Source organism: Camellia sinensis, chromosome 2 (genome assembly GCF_055761805.1).
Source record: "Camellia sinensis isolate YWXY chromosome 2, ASM5576180v1, whole genome shotgun sequence".
Lineage (NCBI taxonomy): Eukaryota > Viridiplantae > Streptophyta > Magnoliopsida > Ericales > Theaceae > Camellia > Camellia sinensis.
Window position 1 is genome coordinate 16200245 of NC_138962.1, and position 24681 is coordinate 16224925.

Here is a 24681-nt window from a genome sequence, read left to right on the forward strand (position 1 = left end):
AGGTTTCTTTGGAGTAAAGCATTTATCAAGGCTTGGTTTTGCTCGGCCATGCGGTTAATACTGTTGGTAAGCTCGATAAAATACTATGGTGGGTTGTTTGGATTGGGGAGGTCGCCCTGATGGTCGGTAGCATTATTGTGAAAAGCCATGGATCTAGTCGTGACCATACACTTTGACGGGTAAGAGAAAAAGGTTGTTGAAACGGGGTCTCCGGCGACAGTGAACACAACTGGCGCGAGGAGCAAAGCGTTTCCCACAGACGGCGCCAACTGTTGATACAGTTTATCCCAGTGAATGGAGCGAACTGGTCCAAGCTCCTCAAGCCCAAGCCCAAATGATCGTGCCCACCGGACAACCTGCAAACAAGTTCAACGGGGAACAGGGTAATCCTCCAGTGAACCCTCCGACAAGCAAGTTAGGAAGAGAAGTAGAGTATAGAGGGAGAGATTAGAGATAGAAAGCTTAACTTTTTTCTTGTCTTCAACGTTCGTTTATATCCTTTAGCAATCATTTCGCTGTCCCTTCCGACCTGCTCTCCTCGCCGAAAGCCTATGCTGTAGCTTACCTTGCTCAGCGTAAGGGGGTCCTGTTCCGGCGGAGAGGTGTTGTCGTAATAAATGCTGTGATGGGCTGCATTAATGGTGATGTGCAGTGGCAATAACTTTACAGATCTTTGTCTGCTGATGTGGCTCGTCCTTCTCTTGCCGTGTGTCTGAATGTCATTGGCTCTTCATGCCATGTTGGACTCCAGCTGTCCTGGACCTCACCAACTGGGTTATGCACTGGGCTCCAAGTGATGGGCTTGGATTGTCCATAGGTGATTTGTGGCCTTTATGGGCTTATACATGTCAGTAATTTTTTTATTTTTTGACTTTTTAAAATTATAATAAATATGGTCTAAATATTTTTTCACATTTTATATATAAAAAAATGCATAAAAAATAGAGATACGATTTGACTTAAATATATATATATATATATATATATATATATATAGTAAAATAATGGATGTTAAATAGTGCCTTGGAACCCTTGGTTTTTGTTTGGTTGGAAGATTTAATGAACTAAGGAGAAAGAGAAAGAAAAAAGAAAAAAGAAAAAAATAATAATAAATTGATAAGATTCGAATTTCAAACTAACAGATTATTTTAGTAATTTTTTGACTTTTTACAAAAAGATATTCAGAAAAATAAAGAGAGTGATGCGATAACTTGTAGTAATTTTTTGACTAAAATATATAGTTGCCAAATAAGGCCTTAGTTGAGTTGAAAAATGAAAAAAAAAAAAAAAAAAAAGTTTAAATGAATTCAAAAGATAAAAAGTGAAATTGTATTTTTCTCTCTTATTTTATTTTCTCGTATATTTTTATTATAGCCAAACAAAAAATGAAGTTGCGTTTCATTTTTCCTTTTATTTCCCCCGTCAAATTCTCCATCTAAACATAACCTTAGAGACTTCCCCTATCAACTTTTGACAATTACATACTGCTGCCTCACATTTTTTTAATATACACCAACATCTCTTTCCTTCGAATTTGATTCAAGTTCGATTCATTAAAAATTTGTTTGTGATCAACTTGTTTAACAAGTAGAAAAAATTTAAAACTCAAATTTACTCTTCAAATTAAATCAAACTTGAACAACTTATTATTCAATTCAAATTATATGCATTGCAAGAAATCATACTATTTGAACTCGGCTCGTAATCAATTTGATTAAAGTTCATGTAAATGGACTCAGAAGGTAAACAAATCCAATTTAAATACATTTAAAATTTCGTTTTAAACAATCTGTAAACTTGACTCTTCAGCCATTGACCATAGTACATCTTTGATTCTCCCATCTTACTTATGCATCTAGGATCCAAAAAGGGGTGTATGTATCATACTCTATATTAATCCATACCTTTCAGTTCTTAGTCTTCAAAATATTTCATAGACAATGGTTCAATATACTAAATGGTGGAGTCTCAATAAAGAATCCAAACTACAAACGTGATTTTATTAAAAAAATCATAAAACGAGACATGTTATTCAACATGAGCAAGGATCCTCTAGAGTTTTTTTTTCTTAAAGTTTCCTAGAGTAGTACATTGTGTGGTTGAGATTTAATGACAAGTCACATCAATTTTTCAGCATTAAATCTCAACCACACAATACACCACTTTAGGAAACTTTAGGAAAAAAATACTCTAGAGGATCCTTGGTGATTCAACATATATATGTCTCATGCATTTTTTTGCTAGCAGGCCAAATTAAATACAAAGAGCAATAAAATGGTTACATATAATTTCAGAAGCTTTATACAAGGGTTTTTCCTCTAATGAAGATAATCCTATGTATGCAATAAAACTAGTACTAGTTTTAGCTAGAAACACACCAAACTTCTTGGCAGGCCATTCAAGTGGCTTAGACACCCAGACCTCTGAACTCCTGAATTGTGTCGCCTCAGCAATTTTTATAACCAAAAAAGCCAACAAAATCAAACGTTTAAATTTTGTTTACCCGTTAACGGATAAAATATTTAGTTGGATTTTAGCTTAGATGTAACATTAGATAATAGGTAGACAATATATAAACCATTAGTTCACAATGATGCCAAAATGACAAACATTCACTGCTCAGACTGAAACTTCAGCTCCGAACTCAAGACCTAAACTTGAGACAAGATCAATTAGAATCCGAATCATCGTATCTACGCATGCCTGTTTCGGCTTTGGAACTAATCTCAATTCCATTAAAGAGCTCCTCTCTCTTTCTCTGCATCTTTAGCCAGTGCTCTGGCTCCTCAAACAGATGCAGGATCTGCCAAATACAAACAACACTATGAACCTTTTACTTTGAAGTTTCATTGTGGGTGTGCATAATTAGCTTGAAAGAATGAAAATGGTATACTGTTTTCATGGTTGGTCTTCTAGAAGAAGAATGCAAGAGGCAGAGGAGAGCTGCGATCATCATCCTTTTCATCTCATCCTTGTCGTAGTCTTCTTTCAGGTATGGATCAATTAAGCGTTCACAGAGTCCACAGCCGAGTAATGACCTTGCCTGAAATTAATAACTTTAGTAAATTAAATTAAAAAAATAGCCCAATAATTTGAGTGATAAAAGTGAAATTAACCCATAAATTAAGTCAATGTCCTGTTCTTGCAATACCCAGAGTACTAAGCTTTCGTGAGTAGATGTTTGGTTGGTCCGAATAGCCTCTTTACCAGTGATGAGCTCAAGAAGCACAACCCCATAAGAATAAACATCTTTTTTTTCATCAACTCTGCCTTACATCATGTACTCTGGTGCCAAGTATCCGAACGTCCCAACAACGCACGGCTTCGTATACCTTGAAACTTGCTGTGTTTGTTGTTGTACTATTGCTGCTCCAAAATCAGACAACTACGGACACAAATCCAATGTCATGAGTTGGTCCAAAATTAACTTCATAAAACTAGAAACTAGTTTATGTCAACACACACAAAAAAAAATTATTCAAACACAATTTAGAAACAAACAGAATGGAAAACTGAAACTAAACTTGTGGTTGGCAATTCTCAGAGAGCAAAATGTTTGATGATTTCACATCTCTGTGAATGATCGGAGGGGATCGAGAGTGGAGGTACTCCAGTGCCTTTGCTACACCAATTGCTATCTTCACCCTCTCACTCCATCTAAGCTGTTTCAGTCTCTGATTCACGTTTTCCTTCAGCAAATTATACACGATTGCATGCATACCATTGCTGTAACAATACCCAATAAGCTGAACAATGTTCTCATGTTTCAAACAACTCGAAGTTTCAACTTCACAAAAAAGGTCCTCTGTCGATGAATCCTTGTTCTTTAGGACTTTCACCGCTGCAGGCTGACCATCGTCAAGCCTGCCAAGGTACACCTTGCTATTCTCGCCCTCTCCGATCACCATTTCAGGGCTGAAATTGTTTGTTGCATAACAAAGTTCCTTCGATGTGAATCGCCTCCCCGAGCCCTTTATTTCCAGGATGGCCAGTCTCTGGAACAATTTGTGTGTCATCAAGTCTGGAAGCTGCAATGCCTTTTTAAGACTGCGCCTTCTTGAAATTTCAACCTGTTTTAGTGGTGATGGTTTTGAGGAAGATGGCATTGTCAATGATTTTTGGATCTGACCAGGGGTTGTTGAATGTTGGGAGTTACTGTGATTTAAGGCAGAGGAGAGAGAAGATTTGAGGGCTTTTCTTGCAGAGCCTTCCGGGGAAGTCCCCTGTCTCTGCATTAAGATTCTCCCTGAATTGTCCATTACCAGAAGGGAGCAACTGGGAGGCAATGCTTTCAAGAAATTGGAAACAGTCGCATTTTCGGGCCTGCATAACAAACACCCATATGAGAGAGAGAGAGAGAAGTTGTTGGATTATGCACTAAAATTCATTGGATCATGTTAGAATCTCAATGCATAATTCAACGACTGACTGTTTTTGGAGAAGAGAACAAAGAATCAGCTTTCAGTACCATGGTGAGCTGCACCCAATAGCTAGAATTTTCGTGGCGTTGATTCGTACTTGATGAGTTAGTCCAGTGATGTAAGAGTCTCCTCCACAAACCTTAACTTGGAAGTCCACCTGCATGAACAAGCAATCAAGAAAGCTAAACTCAAATTCTACTAAAGCTTACCAATATCTGTTAGAAAGGACAGGTGAAAATTTCATAACCTGCTTGGACTTGCAGAGATCTTCATGGATATGGAAAGTGTTTGGGTCGAAGGTATCATTCGGTTCCATCACATGAACAGCAAGTACATTGTCCCCCGGCATGACCACCAAAGTGAGCAACCTTAGCAGTAATTCTCTGCTAAAGTTGTCGGAGTTCAAACCGACTATAATTTCCCCCTTCTTCACTGTCCTGCTCCTGAGGAGTGATAACATTCCACCATTGATACTCCGGCTTGTGGCCATCATAACAGAAATGGGAGTCAAATTCAATGTAACATTTTTGTTGTTTTTGGGTATCTTGCAGAGCTTTTTATTGATTTGTTGTGGTCCCTTTCCATTAACTGCTTCAACAAGTTGATAGGTTGAGCATTTACAGTTGTTTGTTCGTCCTTGTAACAAAAATCCAACTCGATTCCCAGATGCCGACATTGCGAAGCTGTGAACTGTTATTTCTGCACTGAAATATATGGAATGTGCAGAGAATTCACTATGCTTCTTCTCAATCAAAACTTCATAAACCACCATCCTGCATATCTTCCTTCATTCTATTAAGAATCCATAACACCTAATCAAGATTGGTGACAGCGAGACACGAGATAGAGAAAAATAGATCCACGAGAATTGTAAATCACTCGTACACACAAGAATTCAAGATTTACGTAGTTCACCCTCAAATCAAGGCTACATCTACACTTCAACTATGATAAAAAAAAAATGTTACCGAAAGATCTACCCAACTATATGTTGGAAAAATGGTGTTTTATATGGTTTTTTTTGGGCCAACTTTGAGGCCAAATTTGAGTGGGCCCCAAACGTCTTTTAGGGTGGGTCCGCAGAGATGACGTGTTTCTTGCCGCGTGGAAAGTCACACGGTAAAGACGGGACGTCAAAACCATTTATGAGTGAATGGGAAGTTAACGTCGTTTTAGAGTCTAACATTAATTTTTTAGACAAAATTCTTTTGAATTTTTTCAATAAAAAATTATTGTGGGAATTTAATTTAAATTTAAATCTAAATTCAAAATTTTAGTTTCCTAAGTGGTTTCTTAAAGTTTGTAATTTAAATTTAAATTTAAATTTAAATTCAAATTTTAGTTTCCTGAAAATTGTACCTTTTCCTTTATTAATTAAACTATTCAAATAGTTTAATAATAATATTTAAACAGTTTGAAAAAAAAAAAAATTGTTCCACTATTGGCTTCTTTGATTAAACTATTCAAATAGTTTAATAAAAGGAAATATTCCAACAGTTTTAAACTATGCCCAACGGATACTTTTTCAATTGTTTAAATATAGTATTCATTGTGCAACAGTCCGAAACTGTTTGGATACTAAATAGGTTGCATCTGTTCGGCAGTGTTTACACCTGTTCGGACAGATTTTTAGTCACCTTTTGTGCCTATGTATAGATCCATTTTCTACAGTCCAAGTAATCAAAAATTCAGTCTGATATTCTATCTTTTGCTGTCCTAAATTTTGCACTTTTGCATTATTCTTCATATTAGTTTTAGAATAAATTTCAGAGAGTTAGAACACAGGTTTGGTTCGTCGAACAAATTGTTTGGAGTACTACTACAATTTGTGAAGATCATTGTATCCTGGGAGATAGACGCCACTCAACCGTAAGTACCGTAGCAGGGCGAATCTACCTTAAGGACAAAGTGTCACACACTCGACTTGGTCTTTTATTTTAATTCGGTTCGATAAATAAATTCGGTACGTTATTTATTTATTTTGTTTGATTTATTTCAATTTATTTTATTTACACAGAAGATTGTTCCAACAATCTTAAAACAGATTCGAATTATTCTGTTTACAGAATTTTTCGTTTGTTTCCATTTCTCTTTCTTCTTTTAAGAAAATTATTTTCTATGGATTTACAAAATAATATTCTGGTTGGAAAAACAAATAGTGATTATATGCTATTTAACATATAGTAGTAATATACGGTCTATTTTCTTTGACAACTAGTAGTACGATACTGGTGTAATTAACAATTCAGAATATATTTTTGTAGAATTTTGTCAGAATTAATTTTGGTTATTAGAAATTATTTTTCTGAGTTTTCATTAATTAAAATTTTGTTTCAGTATTTTAATTATTGGAGTGTTACAGAAATTTAATTTTCTGTGCGGAATTAATTTGGTTAAATAAAATTTTATTTTATTTCCAAATTAATTGAAAAATAAAAGTTATATTCTTATTTCTTTCATTTTACATAATTTAATTTCCTGTGTGGAATTAATTTGTTTAAATAAAATTTTACTTTATTTCTAAATTAATTGGAAAATAAAAGTTACATTCTTGTTTCTTTTATTTTTCACAAAATTTAATTCTGTGAATTTAGTTTAATTTTCTGTGTAGTGTAAATTCTAATTATAATTTCGTTTTATAAATTAGAATTGATGGCTACTGAAACTAATGCCCAAACAAGTACTACTGTGGTGGCTGCAATGACGCCAACCCCCTCTCCTGTTGTAACAGTACCGGTAAATCACGGTGAAAAGCTAGAGAAATTCTCAAGAACTAACTTTAAAAGATGGCAACGGAAAATGTTGTTCTATTTTACAACTCTGAACCTGGCTTGTTTCCTCCGTGAGGATGCTCCTATTTTGAAAGAGGATGAAACTGACCGGCAAGTGGTTGCTGCGGTTGATGCCTGGAAACATGCTGATTTCCTTTGCCAGAACTACATCTTGAACGGACTTGACAACACATTATACAACGTCTACAGTCTTATCAAGACAACAAAGGAACTTTGGGAGTCTTTGGAGAAAAAATTCAAAACGGAAGATGCCGGCTCAAAGAAATTTGTGGTTGGCAGATTCCTGGATTTTGTAATGGTTGATTCAAAAACTGTGCTCAGCCAAGTTTCAGATTTTCAACTCATTCTACATGACATTCATGCAGAAGGCATGTCTCTCGGTGAATCCTTCCAAGTTGCAGCCTTAATTGAAAAATTATCAAAAGGCTGGAAGGAATTCAAGAACTACCTCAAACACAAGCGCAAAGAAATTTCTATAGAAGAATTAATTGTGTGTTTGAGGATTGAGGAGGACAACCGCAATTCTGAAAAGCGGGTTGGTAAGCATCCTATGGAGTCTAAGGCAAATGTGGTGGAACATGCTTCAAAAACCAAGAAACGAAAGTCTTCTGGAGAAAGTTCATCACAAGGCTCTAAAGGGGGGAAAATAAAAAGTACAAATTTAATGGCAAATGTTACATCTGTGGCAAAGAGGGACATCGGGCGAAAGATTGCCGTAGCAAAGGAAAAAGCAAAAGGAAAACAAGCAAGAAGCCTGCTCAAGCCCATATGACCGAAGTGGACAATATTTCCAATGGTATAGATGATATCAATCTTTCTGCAGTCGTTTTCGAGGCAAATCTTGTCGGAAATCCTAAAGAATGGTGGGTGGACACTGGTGCTACTCGCCATATTTGTGCCGACAAAACGATGTTCACATCTTATTTTACAGTGGACAATGGTGAACAACTTTTTATGGGCAACTCCTCAACTTCCAAAGTTGAAGGACAAGGAAAGATTGTACTCAAGATAACATCTGGAAAGGAACTCACTCTCAACAATGTGCTGCATGTACCGGACATTCGCAAGAATCTTGTTTCCAGATCTTTGTTGAGTAAGAATGGGTTTAGGCTAGTATTTGAGAGTGATAAATTTGTACTTACTAAGAATGGAATGTATGTAGGAAAATGTTATATGTCTGATGGCCTTTTCAAGTTAAATGTAATGACCGTTGTACCCTCAGTTATTAATAATACTACATCTTCTTCTTACTTGCTTGAGTCTTCAAATTTATGGCATGGTAGACTAGGACATGTTAATTATGGATCTTTGCGTAGATTAATTAATAAGGAATGTTTAACTAAATTTGACATTGATTCAAATCATAAATGTGAAATTTGTGTTGAAGCAAAATTATCTAAAACTCATTTTCATTCAATTGAAAGAAGTACGGAACCACTTGAATTAATTCATAGTGACATTTGTGATTTTAAATCAATTCAAACTAGAGGTGGGAAAAAATATTTTATCACTTTTACAGATGACTATACTAGATATAGTTATGTTTATTTAATTCGAACCATTGATGAAGCTTGGGAAACTTTCATTCAATATAAGAATGAAGTTGAAAATCAACTTGCTAAGAAAATCAAGAAAATTAGAAGTGATAGAGGTGGTGAATATGAATCACCTTTTGGTGAGTTTTGTAAAGAACATGGAATAATTCATCAAACTACTGCTCCTTACTCACCTCAGCAAAATGGAATTGTTGAAAGGAAAAATAGGACTTTAAAAGAAATGACGAATGTCATGTTAATAAGTTCTGGATTACCTCAGAACTTGTGGGGGGAAACAATACTTTCTGCTAATTATATACTTAATAAAGTACCCCGAAAGAAAGTGAATCAAACACCTTATGAATTGTGGCATGGAAGAGTACCATCCTACAAATACTTAAAAGTGCGGGGATGTTTGGCTAAAGTGGCTATTCCTAGTCCTAAAACGACTAAGATAGGTCCTAAGACCATTGATTGCATTTTCATTGGTTATGCCAAGAATAGTAGTGCATATCACTTTTTGATTCATAAATCAAAACATTCCGAAATGCATGTAAATACTATTATTGAATCTCGGAATGCATCTTTCTTTGAACATGTATTTCCAAATAAGACTGGACAAGAGACTAGTAACAATAAAATATCTCATAATGCTATTACTAGTTAGGATCAAGAACATGATCAAGAACGTGAGTTAGATCAAAATGAGGAAGAGGAACCTAGGCGTAGTAAACGTGCTAGAACCTCAAAATCGTTTGGTCCAGATTTCCTAACTTTTTTGTTAGAAAATGAGCCTTTAACTTTTAAAGAGGCTATGTCCAGTCCTGAAGCTCCTTTATGGAAAGAAGCTATCAATAGTGAAGTTGAATCCATTTTACAAAATCACACTTGGGAATTGGTGGATTTGCCACCAGGTTGTAAACCTCTTGGATACAAGTAGATTTTCAAAAGAAAATTGAAAGTGGATGGATCAATTAACAAATACAAGGCAAGACTTGTGGTCAAAGAATTTAGACAAAAAGAAGGTCTTGATTACTTTGACACATACTCACCGGTTACTAGAATAACATCCATTAGCATGCTAATTGCCATTGCATCTCTATACAATCTAGAAATTCATCAAATGGATGTGAAAACCGCTTTCTTAAATGGTGAGTTAAATGAAGAAATTTACATGAAACCAGAAGGTTTTTCTGTTCTAGGAAAAGAAAAGAAAAGAAAATGTGTAAATTGGTTAAATCATTATATGGTTTAAAACAAGTGCCAAAGCAATGGCATGAGAAATTTGACAAGGCAATAGTGTCAAATGGATTTAAAATTAATGAGTGTGACAATTGTGTTTATATTAAAAATACAGACAAAGGTTATGTCATTGTATGTCTTTATGTAGATGATATGCTCATCATAGGTAGTAATAATGATATGATTAAAACTACCAAGAAAATGTTGAATAAACATTTTGACATGAAGGACATGGGCATTGCTGATGTAATTCTTGGTATGAAAATTACCAAAACATCAGAAGGATATGCCTTGTCACAATCTCATTACATTGAGAAAATACTTGACAAATTCAGCAAAGATGATGATCATCTTGTTAGAACACCTGTAGATGTTAATTTGTTTCTATCTAAGAATGTACAGGAAAGTATTTCTCAATTAGAGTATGCCCAAATTATTGGAAGCTTAATGTACTTGATGAACTGTACTCGCCCAGATATAGCTTATGCAGTAAGTAAATTAAGTAGATATACGAGTAACCCGGGAGTAGAACACTGGAAAGCAATTATAAGGATTTTAAGATATCTCCGATTTACTCGTAACATTGGGCTTAATTATACTAGATATCCAGCAGTACTTGAAGGATATTGTGATGCAAATTGAATATCGGATACTAGAGACTCGAAGTCCACTAGTAGGTATGTATTTACTCTTGGTGGGGCGGTTGTATCTTGGAAATCTTCCAAACAGACTTGCATTGCTAGGTTTACTATAGAATCAGAATTCATAGCTTTAGACAGAGCTGAGGAAGAAGCAGAATGGTTTCGCCACTTCCTTGAAAATATTCTAATTTGGCCAAAACCGGTGCCTGCTATATGCATACATTGCGATAGTCAATCAGCAATAGGTAGAGCACAGAGTCATATGTATAACGGTAAGTCACGACACATTCGTCGTCGACATAACACCGTGCGACAACTACTCTCTAATGGAAATAAATGGAATTATTTCCATTGAATATGTTAAGTCTAAAGACAACATAGCGGATCCACTAACCAAAGGGTTAGCAAGAGATCTAGTTGAGAATTCATCGAGGGGAATGAGACTTAAGCCTATTAAATAAGAGTTACCACAACGGCAACCCAACCTAGTTGACTGGAGATCCCAAGATCTAGGTTCAAAGGGACAATCGAGTTGTGAATAACTCAAAAGGATCACTAGGGAGTTCAACTGTGACAACCCTCACCACTGATTAGTGCTAATCTATGATTAAGCATGTTAAATGACTGATTGACTGAAATTCTGAATTGATTGATTGAGTGTATTAGTTTAAATACATTTCTATCTATTGACCGTTAAATGATCTGTTCATGTTTTTTATTTTAAACTGCAAATTGAAGGCCTTATCGGCGGCCGAATCCGAAATTGATTAATGTTTTATGCTAATTGGAATTTATGTGATTTTATGGTATATTTAATTGAAATTTGATTTGGTATGATTAAATTAGATTAAATAATGTTGTATTGCATTAGTTGGACTTGTTTACCAAAATGCCATGTTAGTGGGCCATCTCATAAAACATTTGAGACTTAATTCATACCCCTTCCTCAGCCATTCCCTTATACCAAACCGATAGGGGATAGCTTGATTTCATCTTGTTTTGGCTTGGAGATTAAGAGAGTTGAAGGAAATTTGCATAATTGAGCTTCTACATTTGAAATTGGAGACCTAAGGTAGGACATTTACCTTCTTGTTTGTGAATTCAAGTTAGTTCTTGCATGGCTTATGGTAGATAGGAGCCTAAGGTCATAGATTGGTCTTAAATTGTTGAATTGAAGCTTATATCATGCATGCATGTTCATATTGTTGAGTTTTGAAGTTGTTTCATGAGGATTTCTTCATGCATGTTCATATTTTTGGTCTTGATCCATGAACTCACCATGTTTTGGAGTTAAACATTGCACTTGATCTTGTTTTGCAGCATTGGAGTTCCTAGGAACCCATGCATGTGTTGAATTTGCATTGTTCTTCATGTTCATGAAAACTTTTTTGAAATTTGTGTTCAATTGAACTACCTTTGGGCTTTGATTTCTCAAATTGATCTTTGAAACATGCCATATTATGGGTTTACAAGTGTTTTCCGGAAAATTAGCCCAAAAGGATCGTTTTTGGTGCATTAAAGTTGAGTTTTGAGCTTGAGGCTCAATCTGGAATTTCCAGAATTTGGACTCACGCTCGAGCGCGGAACTCCATGCTCGAGCGTACAACCTGTGTTCATGCAGTCCGCTCGAGCGGGGAAAGTGACACTCGAGCGGGAAATGCGTGTATCCAGTATTTTGCATGCGTTTACAGTCCGCTCGAGCGAGGACTTGTGTCTCACGCTCGAGCAGGTATCGAGGGCCCATTAAGCGTGAATTTCGTACATCCAGTACTTTTGCAGTCCGCTCGAGCGGAGTAATCCACGCTCGAGCGGAGAAACCCACGCTCGAGCGGGACCCCTGTTTCAGCAAAATTTTGAAAAGTGCTTTTAGTGCATCTTTGCATCCTCATTCCATCCTAGGCATTCTTAGGCCTGGTTTAAGGCATCTTAATGAGGATATTGATGTAGAACCACACCGAAGCAAATTAGGGATTAAGTTATTATTTTCTGAACTGTGTAGCTTAGTGTGTGTTCATCCTGTAACTGTGCAGGGTTGGCATCCGAGGACGCACACTAGCTTATCTGTAGCCCAGAACTCTGTGAGTAACAATGTTGTAAAGATATGTTCAATTGAGATTATTTTTTGAACAAATGATTGTACTACTTAATGAAATGACACTGTTTACTGAATGAATGTTTGTCCTATTTGTGAACTGTATTCGTGGCATCCATAGCAATATACTGTTACTGAACTGTTACTACTACTGTTACAGAGATCTCTGTCAGTTCCCATTTTTGGAACCACTACTGTTTACTGATATGATGGCCATCAATTGACTGTTCGATCTGATAAGACCTACTGTACTATTTGCTATTGGATGTACCACTTATGATTGCTATGATCGAATAACTGATATACTGTTCAAATGACTGTTTTAAATACTGAAAGGACATTCATTCTTAACCTCTTTACGCATATGTTATTCACTGGGCTTTAGCTCACTGTTTATATATATATGTAGGTGTCCAGGCACCGAATCGGAGCTAGGGGCATGGGGTTTAAACTCCCTTTTTTGTCAAGCTAACCAACGTGCCTCACTGCGAGGTTCCAAGTGCTGCTAAGCTTAGGTTGCTTCGGGGTGTTTTAGATTCCCCATTTTCTGTCTCTGTTTTGTATAGACTGTATAGACTGTTACTGTACTGTTATGTTAGAGATTTGGTCCCTAACCTGAATACCTGTATATGCTGTATGTGTATACTGTTATGGTTTGAATGTGTATATGTATGAAAAGTCTTTTTGCATACAGACTGTCACAGCTCATTGGACATCTTTTAATTACTGTTTTGGCTTTCGCCAGTCCATGTACTCTGTATTACTGTTTTACTATTAAGCAGGCCTTCGGTAATCACGGATTACTGGCCGGTTACGGTGCTAAACCCATAGGGACGAGTTTGGGTCGTGACATCAACTCCTACCAATTTTTATGATGAACTAGTGATGTCTGCAGCGTTTTAGGTTAAGTAATACTTTTAATGATTCTTATATCTAGGTATACCTAGTGGAGTATGGCAGGATACTTTTCATAAGAATCACCTATATGAGTGTGAACTGGGCCGGTTCTAAGAGATTTGTGAAGGGCTATAATTCTCTAGAGCACTCATGAAAGACCAGGTTGTTCAGGGCCAAAATGAACACAATAGTGAGAACCAAACTGTGTCTGGGGATATACTGTGTGCGTTCTATTATCTTGATTTACACAAACGACTGAACAGTTCAAGACATCATGTTCACTGGTTAGCTAGTAAATCCAATAGTGTCTCACAAGGGAAGGTTCAAAGCCAAAAGCAACCTATCCTTTGCAGAATATTTTCAATTTCTATACTCTCTGTATTTCGATCATGTTGTTGTATTTTCTCTCCGTCAAATTCTATTCATGTGGGGGATTGTTGGAAAAATTGTGTTTTATATGGTTTTTTTTGGGCCAACTTTGAGGCCAAATTTGAGTGGGCCCCAAACGTCTTTTGGGGTAGGTCCGAAGAGGTGACGTGTTTCTTGCCGCGTGGCAAATCACACGGTAAAGACGGGACGTCAAAACCATTTATGCGTGAATGGGAAGTTAACGTCGTTTTAGGGTCTAACATTAATTTTTTAGACAAAATTCTTTTGAATTTTTTCAATAAAAAATTATTGTGGGAATTTAATTTAAATTTAAATCTAAATTCAAAATTTTGGTTTCCTAAGTGGTTTCCTAAAGTTTGTAATTTAAATTTAAATTTAAATTTAAATTTTGGTTTCCTAAAAATTGTACATTTTCCTTTATTAATTAAACTATTCAAATAGTTTAATAATAATATTCAAACAGTTTGAAAAAAAAAACTGTTCCACTATGGGCTTCTTAGATTAAACTATTCAAATAGTTTAATAAAAGGAAATATTCCAACAGTTTTAAACTATGTCCAACGGATACTTTTTCAATTGTTTAAATATAGTGTTCATTGTGCAACGGTCCGAAACTGTTTGGATACTAAACAGGTTGCATCTGTTCGACAGTGTTTACACCTGTTCAGACAGATTTTTAGTCACCTTTTGTGCCTATATATAGATCCATTTCCTGCAGTCCAAGTAATCAAAAATTCAGTTTGATATTCTATCTTTTGTTGTCTTAAATTCTGCACTTTTGCATTATTCTTTATATTAGTTTTAGAATAAATTTCAGAGAGTTAGAACACAGGTTTGGTTCACCGAACAAATTGTTTGGAGTACTACTACAATTTGTGAAGATCATTGTACCCTGGGAGATAGACGCCACTTAACCCTAAGTACCGTAGCGGGGCAAATCTGTCTTAAGGATAGAGTGTCACACACTCGACTTGGTCTTTTATTTTTATTTCGGTTCGATAAATAAATTTGGTGTGTTATTTATTTATTTTGTTTGATTTATTTTAATTTATTTTATTTACACAGAAGATTGTTCCAACACTATATATACAAGATCCACACTATCTCAATACATTCAAATTCACCATCTTATGGTTCCCTGGCGCTAAAGATCAAAGTCCAGTGTTTTCTTTACTACAACTTTCAGTACAAATCAAATCAATATTTCCATTTGTACGTGTATGTATGTACGTCCACAAATGCAGGACTAAAACAAAGACAGAGTCATGTATTGTGGTCCCAGCTTCTCATTTCATGTAAAAATATTTTTAGTGCACTGGAAACAAGGCACTGGAAGATAACAATCATCCAACTCATTTATTAGGTCCCTTTTGATTGATGCAAGTATGGAGCAATTGTTTCATCCACCAACTAATCAGTAAAAGAGTAAGTTAATGTACATAGAATTAAATTACAAAATTGATGGCTGTATAATTTGTAAAAACCAATTGTAGAGTGATATGTGGCACCTAAAGGGCAATGTGGGGAATTAATGCAAGTCTCCGATTAAAGTTGGACACGTGGCAGTTCGTATTGATAATAATGGATCTACGTAGCACTGGAGCAGTTGAGAGACACAAGATGATGTGGCCTTGCAGTTGCTCATAAATTTAAATTCAAAATTAGGAGGGAAGCCTAACTGCAAGAATGGCGTAGTGGGACTGACTGTGAGAAAGCATGTTCAGCAATTATGGGAGGACGTTTCGACGGTTGGAAGCCCACTCCGACGGTTACCACTGGGAAGTATAAATAGCAAGGAAGGCCCCAAAATGAAGCCTCCAAACTCAAATCCAGAAACCAGCTTATTTACTTCATTTTCTTTCCAGTTTTACATTTCTAGTTCTTTACATTTCCAGCACTTCAATTCCTGTACTGCATTTCATTTCCTAGGAGTAGTTTTTCAGTAGTTTGTTGCTGTGAACCTCGTTGAGGCGGGGTCATTGTAAGTTTTTATTTACTTAATGAAATTCGATTTTTGAATTATGTTTACTTGTTATTATTCATAATTTTCTCCTAAACAAGCCACCAGTAAAAGTCCTCTTCATTGAGACTAAAAGAACTTCAGCACAATCACTTGATAATTGATTGGCAATTATAAATTCTATAAGGACTAATTGATCCTTACTGACACGCTTATATTTACCTTATTAACCCTCGAAAGCCAAAAAAACCAACATATATTTTTAACACGCCCAGTGAGACTATTAAAAATGGCTAGACGTAGAGCAAGAGGAGAAAATGAACGCCTGGAAGAGGGTGTGGAAGGAGAGGTAGAAATACCTAACCCATAAGACAATGTGATGGATGCACCTAGCCCATCAGATCTTCCGCAAATGGTCGAACAGACCAACACTTCAAAATATACAACACATGTCCAACTCACTGGACAGGGCTATGAGACTGGACCTTCAAATGTTCATTCTACCCAACCACTGAATCCGTGGAGAGGTTTAGTAGATGCTATGGGACAATAACTAATGTATACAATAGAAAGATAGGCAACATTCTTTTTGGATCGAATGAATTCTCATCAACCAACTGTTGTAAGACAAACTGAAGAAAATATAAATAGTCCTCAGCAATGATTGGTTCGAGATAAACAGCCTATGCAAAATAATGGACAAGTCAATGATCAGACTAGTAGTTATAACCGCTAGAGGCCAGCATATGTGCCTCAGTCATGGTATGAAACTCCTTCAAGACTAATGGCCGCTCAAAATGTACCATTCTCTACCAGCAAAATTATACAATTTGGTGGATCTAAGCCAGCCCAGGGTAATGGCATGAGGGCATTTCCAAATCCTATGTTTGAAAACATGTCTGACACAAGGGGTTTCACCAACCTTGTGTTTGAGTTTGCACCCGGGGGGTTGGAAGGATTTCCTGCAATTGGAAGAGAAGTAACACCTACTTCTCCTCCTGTGGTACCTTTCGCAGGACCTTTCGTAGGGCAGGCCCCAAGAGGCCAACCATACCTTCAACAGCAACCAGTACAATAGGGACAACTAGCCCCGAATATACCATATATGGACCAAGAGGCCCACAAGCACGTGGTGGTCTTCCAAACCCTGTGTTTGTCCCTCTAGTAGTGGTTCAACCAGTACAAATTATGGTTCCAAGGGACCAAATTGCTGATATAGTTAGAGAAATGTGTAGACCTATGGCTCGGGGGGTCCAGACACCAATATATAGAAAACCTTACCCAAAGTGGGTGGATAGAGTACACGAGTATCCTAGGGGGTTTAGAATACCAAACTTTGCCTTATTTTATGGTAATAGAAATCAGTCAACAGTAGGACACATTGTTATTTTTATAAGCCAATGTGGTGAGTTTGCTAATAATGATTACATCAAACTGAGACTTTTTCCAAGTTCTTTAACTGGAGCAGCCTTCGTATGGTACATAAACCTTACACCTGGCTCTATCCAAACATGACAGCAAATTGAGGAAGTTTTTCATGCCCATTTTTTCCAAACAGAACCTGAAGTTTCTATGGTAGACTTGGCAAGATTGAACCAAAGGCCTGATGAGAAGGCTGCTCAGTTTATTGTCAGATTTAAAAGGGCACGAAAAAAATGCAGGGTCATGCTACCAGAGCCTGAATTTGTGAGATTGGCTTAGAATGGCTTGGAATTTAGGCTTTAAAAGAAATTTGATTCAACTGAGTTTTGAGACATAGTAGAGTTATAACTTTACTTGTGGAAGAACAAGATTAAAGTAATGCATCATACAAGACCTACTATAGGGACCTTAATTATGAAATTGATGCAACAGAGATAGTAGGAAAAGAACCTATGACTTGTGAGGCATTAATTCAGAAAGACAGTACAATAGACCAGCAGTTTAAAAAGAAAGACCTCCATATGAAGTATTCTTTTGACTTAACAAAAGCAGATGACATTTTTGATCATTTGCTTACAACAAATTTCCTAAAGTTTCCAAAGGGGGTCAAGATTCCTACCTTGGAAGAACTTAAAGAAAAACTATACTGTAAATAGCACAATTCTTGGTCTCATTCAACTAAAAACTGTATTGTTTTAAAAGACAAGATCCAAGAATAGATTCGAAAGGGAAGGCTAAAGTTTCCAGCTAAGTCTGAGAAAGCTATAGGAATTGACACCAACCCATTTCCAGAAATTGGAGAGACTGCAGCCAATGTTGGCATGCCAAATTTCAAAAACCTATCCCTGAAAGAATTGGAGGAAGCCACTGTGCAGATGTATGTGACTAGCCAAGATGCTCTCAGGAAGAACACAAGAAGCTCACCAGCTGATGGACAAAGCTTTGCAGACCTAAAAGAAAGCTCTAGTGAAGAGATGTTGGATGATGACTCTCTCTCGAAGATGTGCCCCAGGTGCAGGATATGTTACAAGTGGTTAAATAGGCTCCTAGTTAATGGGAAGCAGCATTACAAAGAGCTGTAGAGGGACCGAATAACCAGCACCCATAACAAGAGGCCATACCCAACTGGCCCTAGACAGCATTCGTCCTTGATATTCCCACCAAACACCAGGATACAGTCAAAGGAAAATAGGCCTCTGTATGAAACTAGGTCACCTAATTATTACAGAGTAGACAGCCAGCTTGAAAGGAGGCATGGATTCAGTACAAGGCATGGGACCAAGATTGATAATTGGCCCCCGAAGACTGTTTCAAAGAGTGGAGTAGCAGATCCAACAACCAAACCAGTGGGCTCATGGGTCCCAGGAGTTCCAGATTGGTTTGTCATATAGAATAAACCTAAGAAATGTCAACTCAAATAAAGTTTTTGGAGACCGGGAAAGAATGATCAAACCTCCCTTGGTGGCTCCAAACAATTGGGTGTTATTAAAGAATCCAAAAACAAGGGAGCCAGATGTGGTTCCTATAATTTCTAGGTCTCAAAGAAGGAAGATCCAACGAAGATACACCCAGTATCAGAAGGATCTGAAAGAAAATGGAGAGAGCATTTCCATAGCATAAGCAAAGGATCAGACAGATGGAGAGATAGGTTCAAAGCCTGTTCCCAAGATCAAGAGGAGTGCCAGCATGGAGCAGTTGGTTAAAGTTCACACTGAACTAAGGGCCAAAGAAAAATTCAGTTTAGCGGGCCTCGAGAAAGCTTTAATGGAAAGCGACGATGACACGGATGAAGGGATTGAAATAGCCCAAGAGAGAACATTGGCTGAAGATGGAGTATTTGAGGCTTTCATAGCTAAGCAAACCTTTTTGGTTGACAAACCAACGGAGGCAGATCATCAACAAGCTGTTTTAAAGGAACCTACTAGCACGGAGGTACCAGAGTACAGCATGGAATATGCTTCCGAAATAACAGAACAAGCTAGTTTAGAAGGGAAACAAGTACAACCAGCAGTTCAGTTTGGCTCATTTCTTCCAATGTCAGTAAACATGGTATTTATACTATCACAGGAGTTCCAGGTTGAAGAAGGAAACCAAGAAAGTCAGGAGGATGACCCTATTCCGGTTTCTAGTGAAGATTCACGGGTTAGCATGATTCAAGATGAGTTTGATGTGGCCACACCAATGAAAACTGAAGAAGAAAGTGAGAAGATGAATATTAACCTCTCGTATCCCTTCGAGTACCCTACAACATCTATGACTCAGCACGTTAAGCCATTATACATCAAGGCTTATATCGATGGGATACAAATGAACGGGGTGTTAGTGGACAATGGGGCGGTAGTGAACCTGCTTCCAAAGTTCTTTTTGAAGAAATTAAAAAAAAAAATACCCAGATTAATCCCAACCAGCATAACCATTAATGGTTTTGCTGGCGATATGCAGATGGCTCAGGGTATTCTGCCAATCAACTTAAGTGTGGGAACCAGAGATTGCATGATAACATTCCTTATTATATACAGTAATGCCAAGTATAATGCTTTGCTTGACGGCGATTAGATCCATACCAACAAATGTGTGCCTTCCTCTCTACATCAGAAAATAATGATAGCCCTATGCAATGGAGAGACAGAGAAGATCAACGCAGACCCTCAACCATTTATCTCTTGTGCTGAATTTACAGAGGCCAAGTTATATACTGAAGAAGTGACACCACTTAGTATATTGAGGAAACCTGATGGAACAACCGAAGTCACGGCTAATGAGGAAGTAGCACACCTGAAGCACTTAGTGCAGGAGAGTGCTGATGAACAGTTCATCACCAAGGATGACAATGATACCTGGTTGTAGGCAAGAAAATGAGAGCCAAGAAGCCAGACCCTTGGCCTTAGTCAAGTTTTCAGCATTGGACATAAAGTCAATAGTCCAAAAGGTTCAAGAACAAGAGAGGGAAGCCATGGTGGTTGGCTGTAATCAGGAGCAACAAAAGGCCAGGCTTTTGGCCCTTGATAAGTACTGTGCATTGGACATCGAGACAAAAGTCCAGGAAATATAGGAAGAAAAAGCCTTATGGACAGATTTTGTCTATGAGGAAGAAGGTAAAGATGTTAAACTAGAGAATGTGGAAGTAGAACAAAACGAAGAAGTTGCTTCGAACGCAAAAGAAGTCAAAGGAGAAGCATTAGTAAGTGTTCAAGTACAAGACCCCTTGAAAGAAGTCAATTTAGGGAAAGGTTCTACACAGCAACCCACTTATATTAGTGCTTGGTTAAGTCCTATTGACAGGAACCAGTTGTTAGTAGTCCTAAAGCAATATAAGGATTGTTTTGCATGGTCTTATAATGAACTGCCAGGATTGGATAGGTCATTAGTGGAACATAGGCTCCCTATGAAGTCTAACTTCAAACCACACAAGCAGAAACCAAGACGGATAGGCCCTGAAGTGGTTTAGAAAGTGAAGAAGGAAATTCTCAGGCTCCTTAAAGCAGGCTTTATTAGAATAGCCAGGTATGTTGAATGGTTGTCTAACATTGTGCATGTGGTTAAAAAGAATGGCAAGATAAGGGTATGCATCGATTTTAGAAATCTGAATTTGGCAACTCCAAAAGATGAATACCCCATGCCTATAGTGGATCTATTGGTGGACAATTCAACAAGGCATAGGATTTTGTCTATGATGGATGGGCATTCTGGTTATAACCAAATCTACATTGCAGAGGAATATGTCCACGAGACAGTATTCAGGTGTCCTAGGAATATTAGCACCTTCGAATGGGTAAAAATGTCATTTGGTTTAAAGAATGTTGGGGCAACATATCAGAGGGCAATTAATACTATCTTTCATGATCTTATTGGAGGATACCTAGAGTGTTACGTTGATGATGTTGTTGTAAAGTCCTAATCTATGGAGGAACTCTTGGTTCACTTGGTAGCAGCTTTCGAAAGAATGAGAAAGTTCAAGTTAAAGCTTAATCCTCTCAAATGTGTTTTTGGTGTATCAACTGGAAATTTCTTGGGATATGTAGTGCACAAGAAGGGAATATAGATTGATCAGAATAAAGCTAAAGCCATCATTGAGGCCAAACCTTCATCAAGTAAGAAAGAAGTACAAAAGTTCCTTGGTCAGGTTAATTTTCTTCGAAGATTTATTTCTAACATTGCAGGAAAAACTAAAGTATTTTCTTCTTATTTAAAGTTGAAAAATGAAAAAGAGTTTGTATGGACAGCAGAGCATCAAACTGCTTTTGAAGGAATTAAAGCCTACTTAACCGAGCCTCTAGTGTTGATGCCGCCAAGGAGTGACAAGCCCTTAAAGTTATGCATTGCTACAGCAGAAGATTCATTGGGAGTTTTCCTAGCCCAAGACAATGAAGAAGGCAAGGAGCAAGCAGTTTATTACCTTAGTAGGTTTTTAAATTCTTGTGAATGTAAATACTCAGTTGTAGAAAAGTTGTGCCTTGCATTGTACTTTGCAGCAATGAAATTAAGATATTATCTTTTGCCTACTATTATCTTGGTAATTGCAACCACGGACTTGGTTAAGTACATGTTATATAGACCTATGTTGAGAGGAAGAATTGGCAAATGAATATTAGCTTTATCAGAATTTTATCTAGAACATGTCCCCCAAAAATGCAGTAAAAGGACAAGTTTTGGCTAACTTCTTGGTAGATCATCCATGTCAAACAGAAAGCGAGGAGATAATGGACCTTAGTATGGTCAATGTTGAGCCATGGCAAATGTGGTTCGATAGATCAAAAGCCAGTGGTTTGGTTAGAATTGGTGTTATAATTAAATCACCACAAGGGGTAGAAACCACACATGGTTTCAGAGTGGATGAAACTACTTGTTCTAATAATCAAGCTGAATATGAAACTTTAATAATGGGACTTGAGACACACATGGTTTCAGAGTGGATGAAACTACTTGTTCTAATAATCAAGCTGAATATGAAACTTTAATAATGGGACTTGAGATACTTATTGGATTACAAGCTCATACAGTTACAACCAAGTAAAAGGAATGTTCAACTGTCAAAGTGCAAACATGTTACCATATTATGTTGTTGCACTGCATTTGCTTTCTCAATTTTAGATAGCCAATGTGACTTATATCCCAAGAGTCATGAACCATAAGGCCAATGATGTGGCCCAAAAGGCTTCGAATTTCAAAAGAAATGGGAATACCCAAGTGGACATAAGTCAAGCAACATACCAGAAGTTAATACCACCTTTGGCTAAAATGGGTATCATAGTAGAAGTTAACCAGAATAACTTAGAAGAGCATGATTGGAGACATCTGATCATTCAATATTTAATTGACCCATCTTTGAAGACCAGCAAGAAAATTAAACTACAGTCTATGCAATATATAGTGTAAAACAATGCTCATTACAAAAAGGGAGCAGATGGGTTGCTGTTGGAATGCTTAGGGCCACAGGAAGCATTTACTGATATGGTTGAGGTGTATGAAAGTATTTGTGGTGCCCATCAACCTGATGTGAAGATAAGATGGTTGCTTCGAAGGCATTCCTACTATTGGCCAATCATCCTAAAGGATTGCATAGAATATGCAAAAGAATGTCAAGCATGCCAGAAGCATGACATGATAAGGCATGTTCCGATAACTGATTTGTATACAGTAGTAAAGCCATGGCCATTTAGAGGATGAGTAATGGACATGACAGGGAAAATATATCCACTTTCTTCGAAGTAACATTATTTCATTCTAGTGGCCATAGATTACTTCACTAAATGGGTCAAAGCTAAGCCTTATAAGGTTGTGGATCAGACTGAAGTTATTGGATTTATCAAGGAATTGATCCATAGGTTTGGCATCCCACAGACCATAACTGTAGATAATAGGACTGTATTTGATGAAAAATAATAAAATCTTTCTCAGTAGAGTTTGGAATTAGCCTTCTTAATTCCACCCCTTATTATGCACAAGTAAATGGTCAGGCTGAATCATCTAATAAATCCTTGAAAAAAAGAATACAAAGAGTTATGGAATACAATCTTAGGAATTGGCATAACTTATTATTCGATGTGTTGTGGGCCTATAGAATTTCTCCAAAGTCAAGAACAGGAATCACTCCTTATGTCTTAGTATATGGATATGATGCGATGCTGCTTGTGGAAATTAATATTAAATCCTTAAGGGTAAAATGTCAAGACCAGTAAATTTCTGAGCAGTACCATCAAAGCATGTTCTTGGAATTAGAAAATGTGGATGAAGCTAGAATTTGGCATTAAATAGCATTCTTTTCCAAAAGAAGAAGGCAGCCAAAAACTATAATAAGAAAGTCAGACACATTAGCTTTAATAAAGGTAATTTGGTATGGAAGACAATACTTCCAATAGGAATTAAAAGCCATAATTTTTTCAAATGGCCAAGAAGGACATACTAAATTCATAGAGTCTTGCCTAGGGGAGCATACCATCTGAGAAATCTGAATGGATATGTGCATCCCAAAAAAATTAATGGCAACTACTTAAAGCCTTATTATCCAACTATGTGGGAGACACAATGAGTGTAGAAAGTGCTAAATAATAGAATGATAGAGCATGATACACCCACATAGATAATAAAAGGTTTTTCATTTTATAAAAAAATTAAGTACATGTAGCCACAAATTGGCCCAGAAATCAATACAGTGTTTCAATTGTTCCCTTACAATTAATTCTTTACTTCTAAGGGATGGGAACAACTGAATGGCTATAACCATATCTTGTTTTTTGTCAGTCAGCCCCTGGTTAGTAATTTGTAGCTTCTTGGCATTTTGATCCAAGGTTAGGTTGACTGTTGCTAGCTCCTCTTCCAGTTGAGCTTTATTTTCCAACAGCTAGGATCAAAACTGGGATGTATAGGAGTATTGTCCCTTCAATTAAAGCACTTCAGCATGGATGTGGGATAAAAACTCCTTATTATTCAGCAGTTTTTCTTCTGCAGCCTTAGCCATTTGGCAGATATTAATGTAAAAGTCTATGGTGGCTGTTGCCTGAGATAGGTAGCTTGAAAAGGCCAGATCTGATTGCTCGAACGCCTGGCAGCATTTAAGGAAACCATTCTTGATGATAAGTCTCTGCAAAGTTTCAAATAGAATCCTCAAAAATGTTTACAGTAAATCCAAGCAAGTGCCCAAGTCCACTCGAGGTAAAGAAGCTTTAACAGCAGTAGAGGAGCTCTAAAAAATCTCTAGTAAGGAATCGGCAAGGGTCAATGGCTCAGTCTCACTGCTTGGTACCCGAGTTGGTGAAGAGATGCCAAACAAGCTGGCTAGCTGAGCGTCG

General features: G+C 37.0%; 1 protein-coding gene across 1 annotated transcript; it reads right to left on the reverse strand.

The window, feature by feature from the left end:
- Positions 1 to 2042: 2042 nt before the first annotated feature.
- On the reverse strand, positions 2043 to 5219 carry LOC114264841 (protein kinase STUNTED). Its single transcript, XM_028205557.2, is given in 6 exon segments — positions 2043 to 2803; positions 2894 to 3043; positions 3152 to 3385; positions 3525 to 4323; positions 4469 to 4578; positions 4669 to 5219. Coding segments are annotated over 6 exon segments (1953 nt in total). The 5' UTR covers positions 5194 to 5219; the 3' UTR covers positions 2043 to 2668.
- Between the last annotated feature and the right edge of the window lie 19462 nt (positions 5220 to 24681).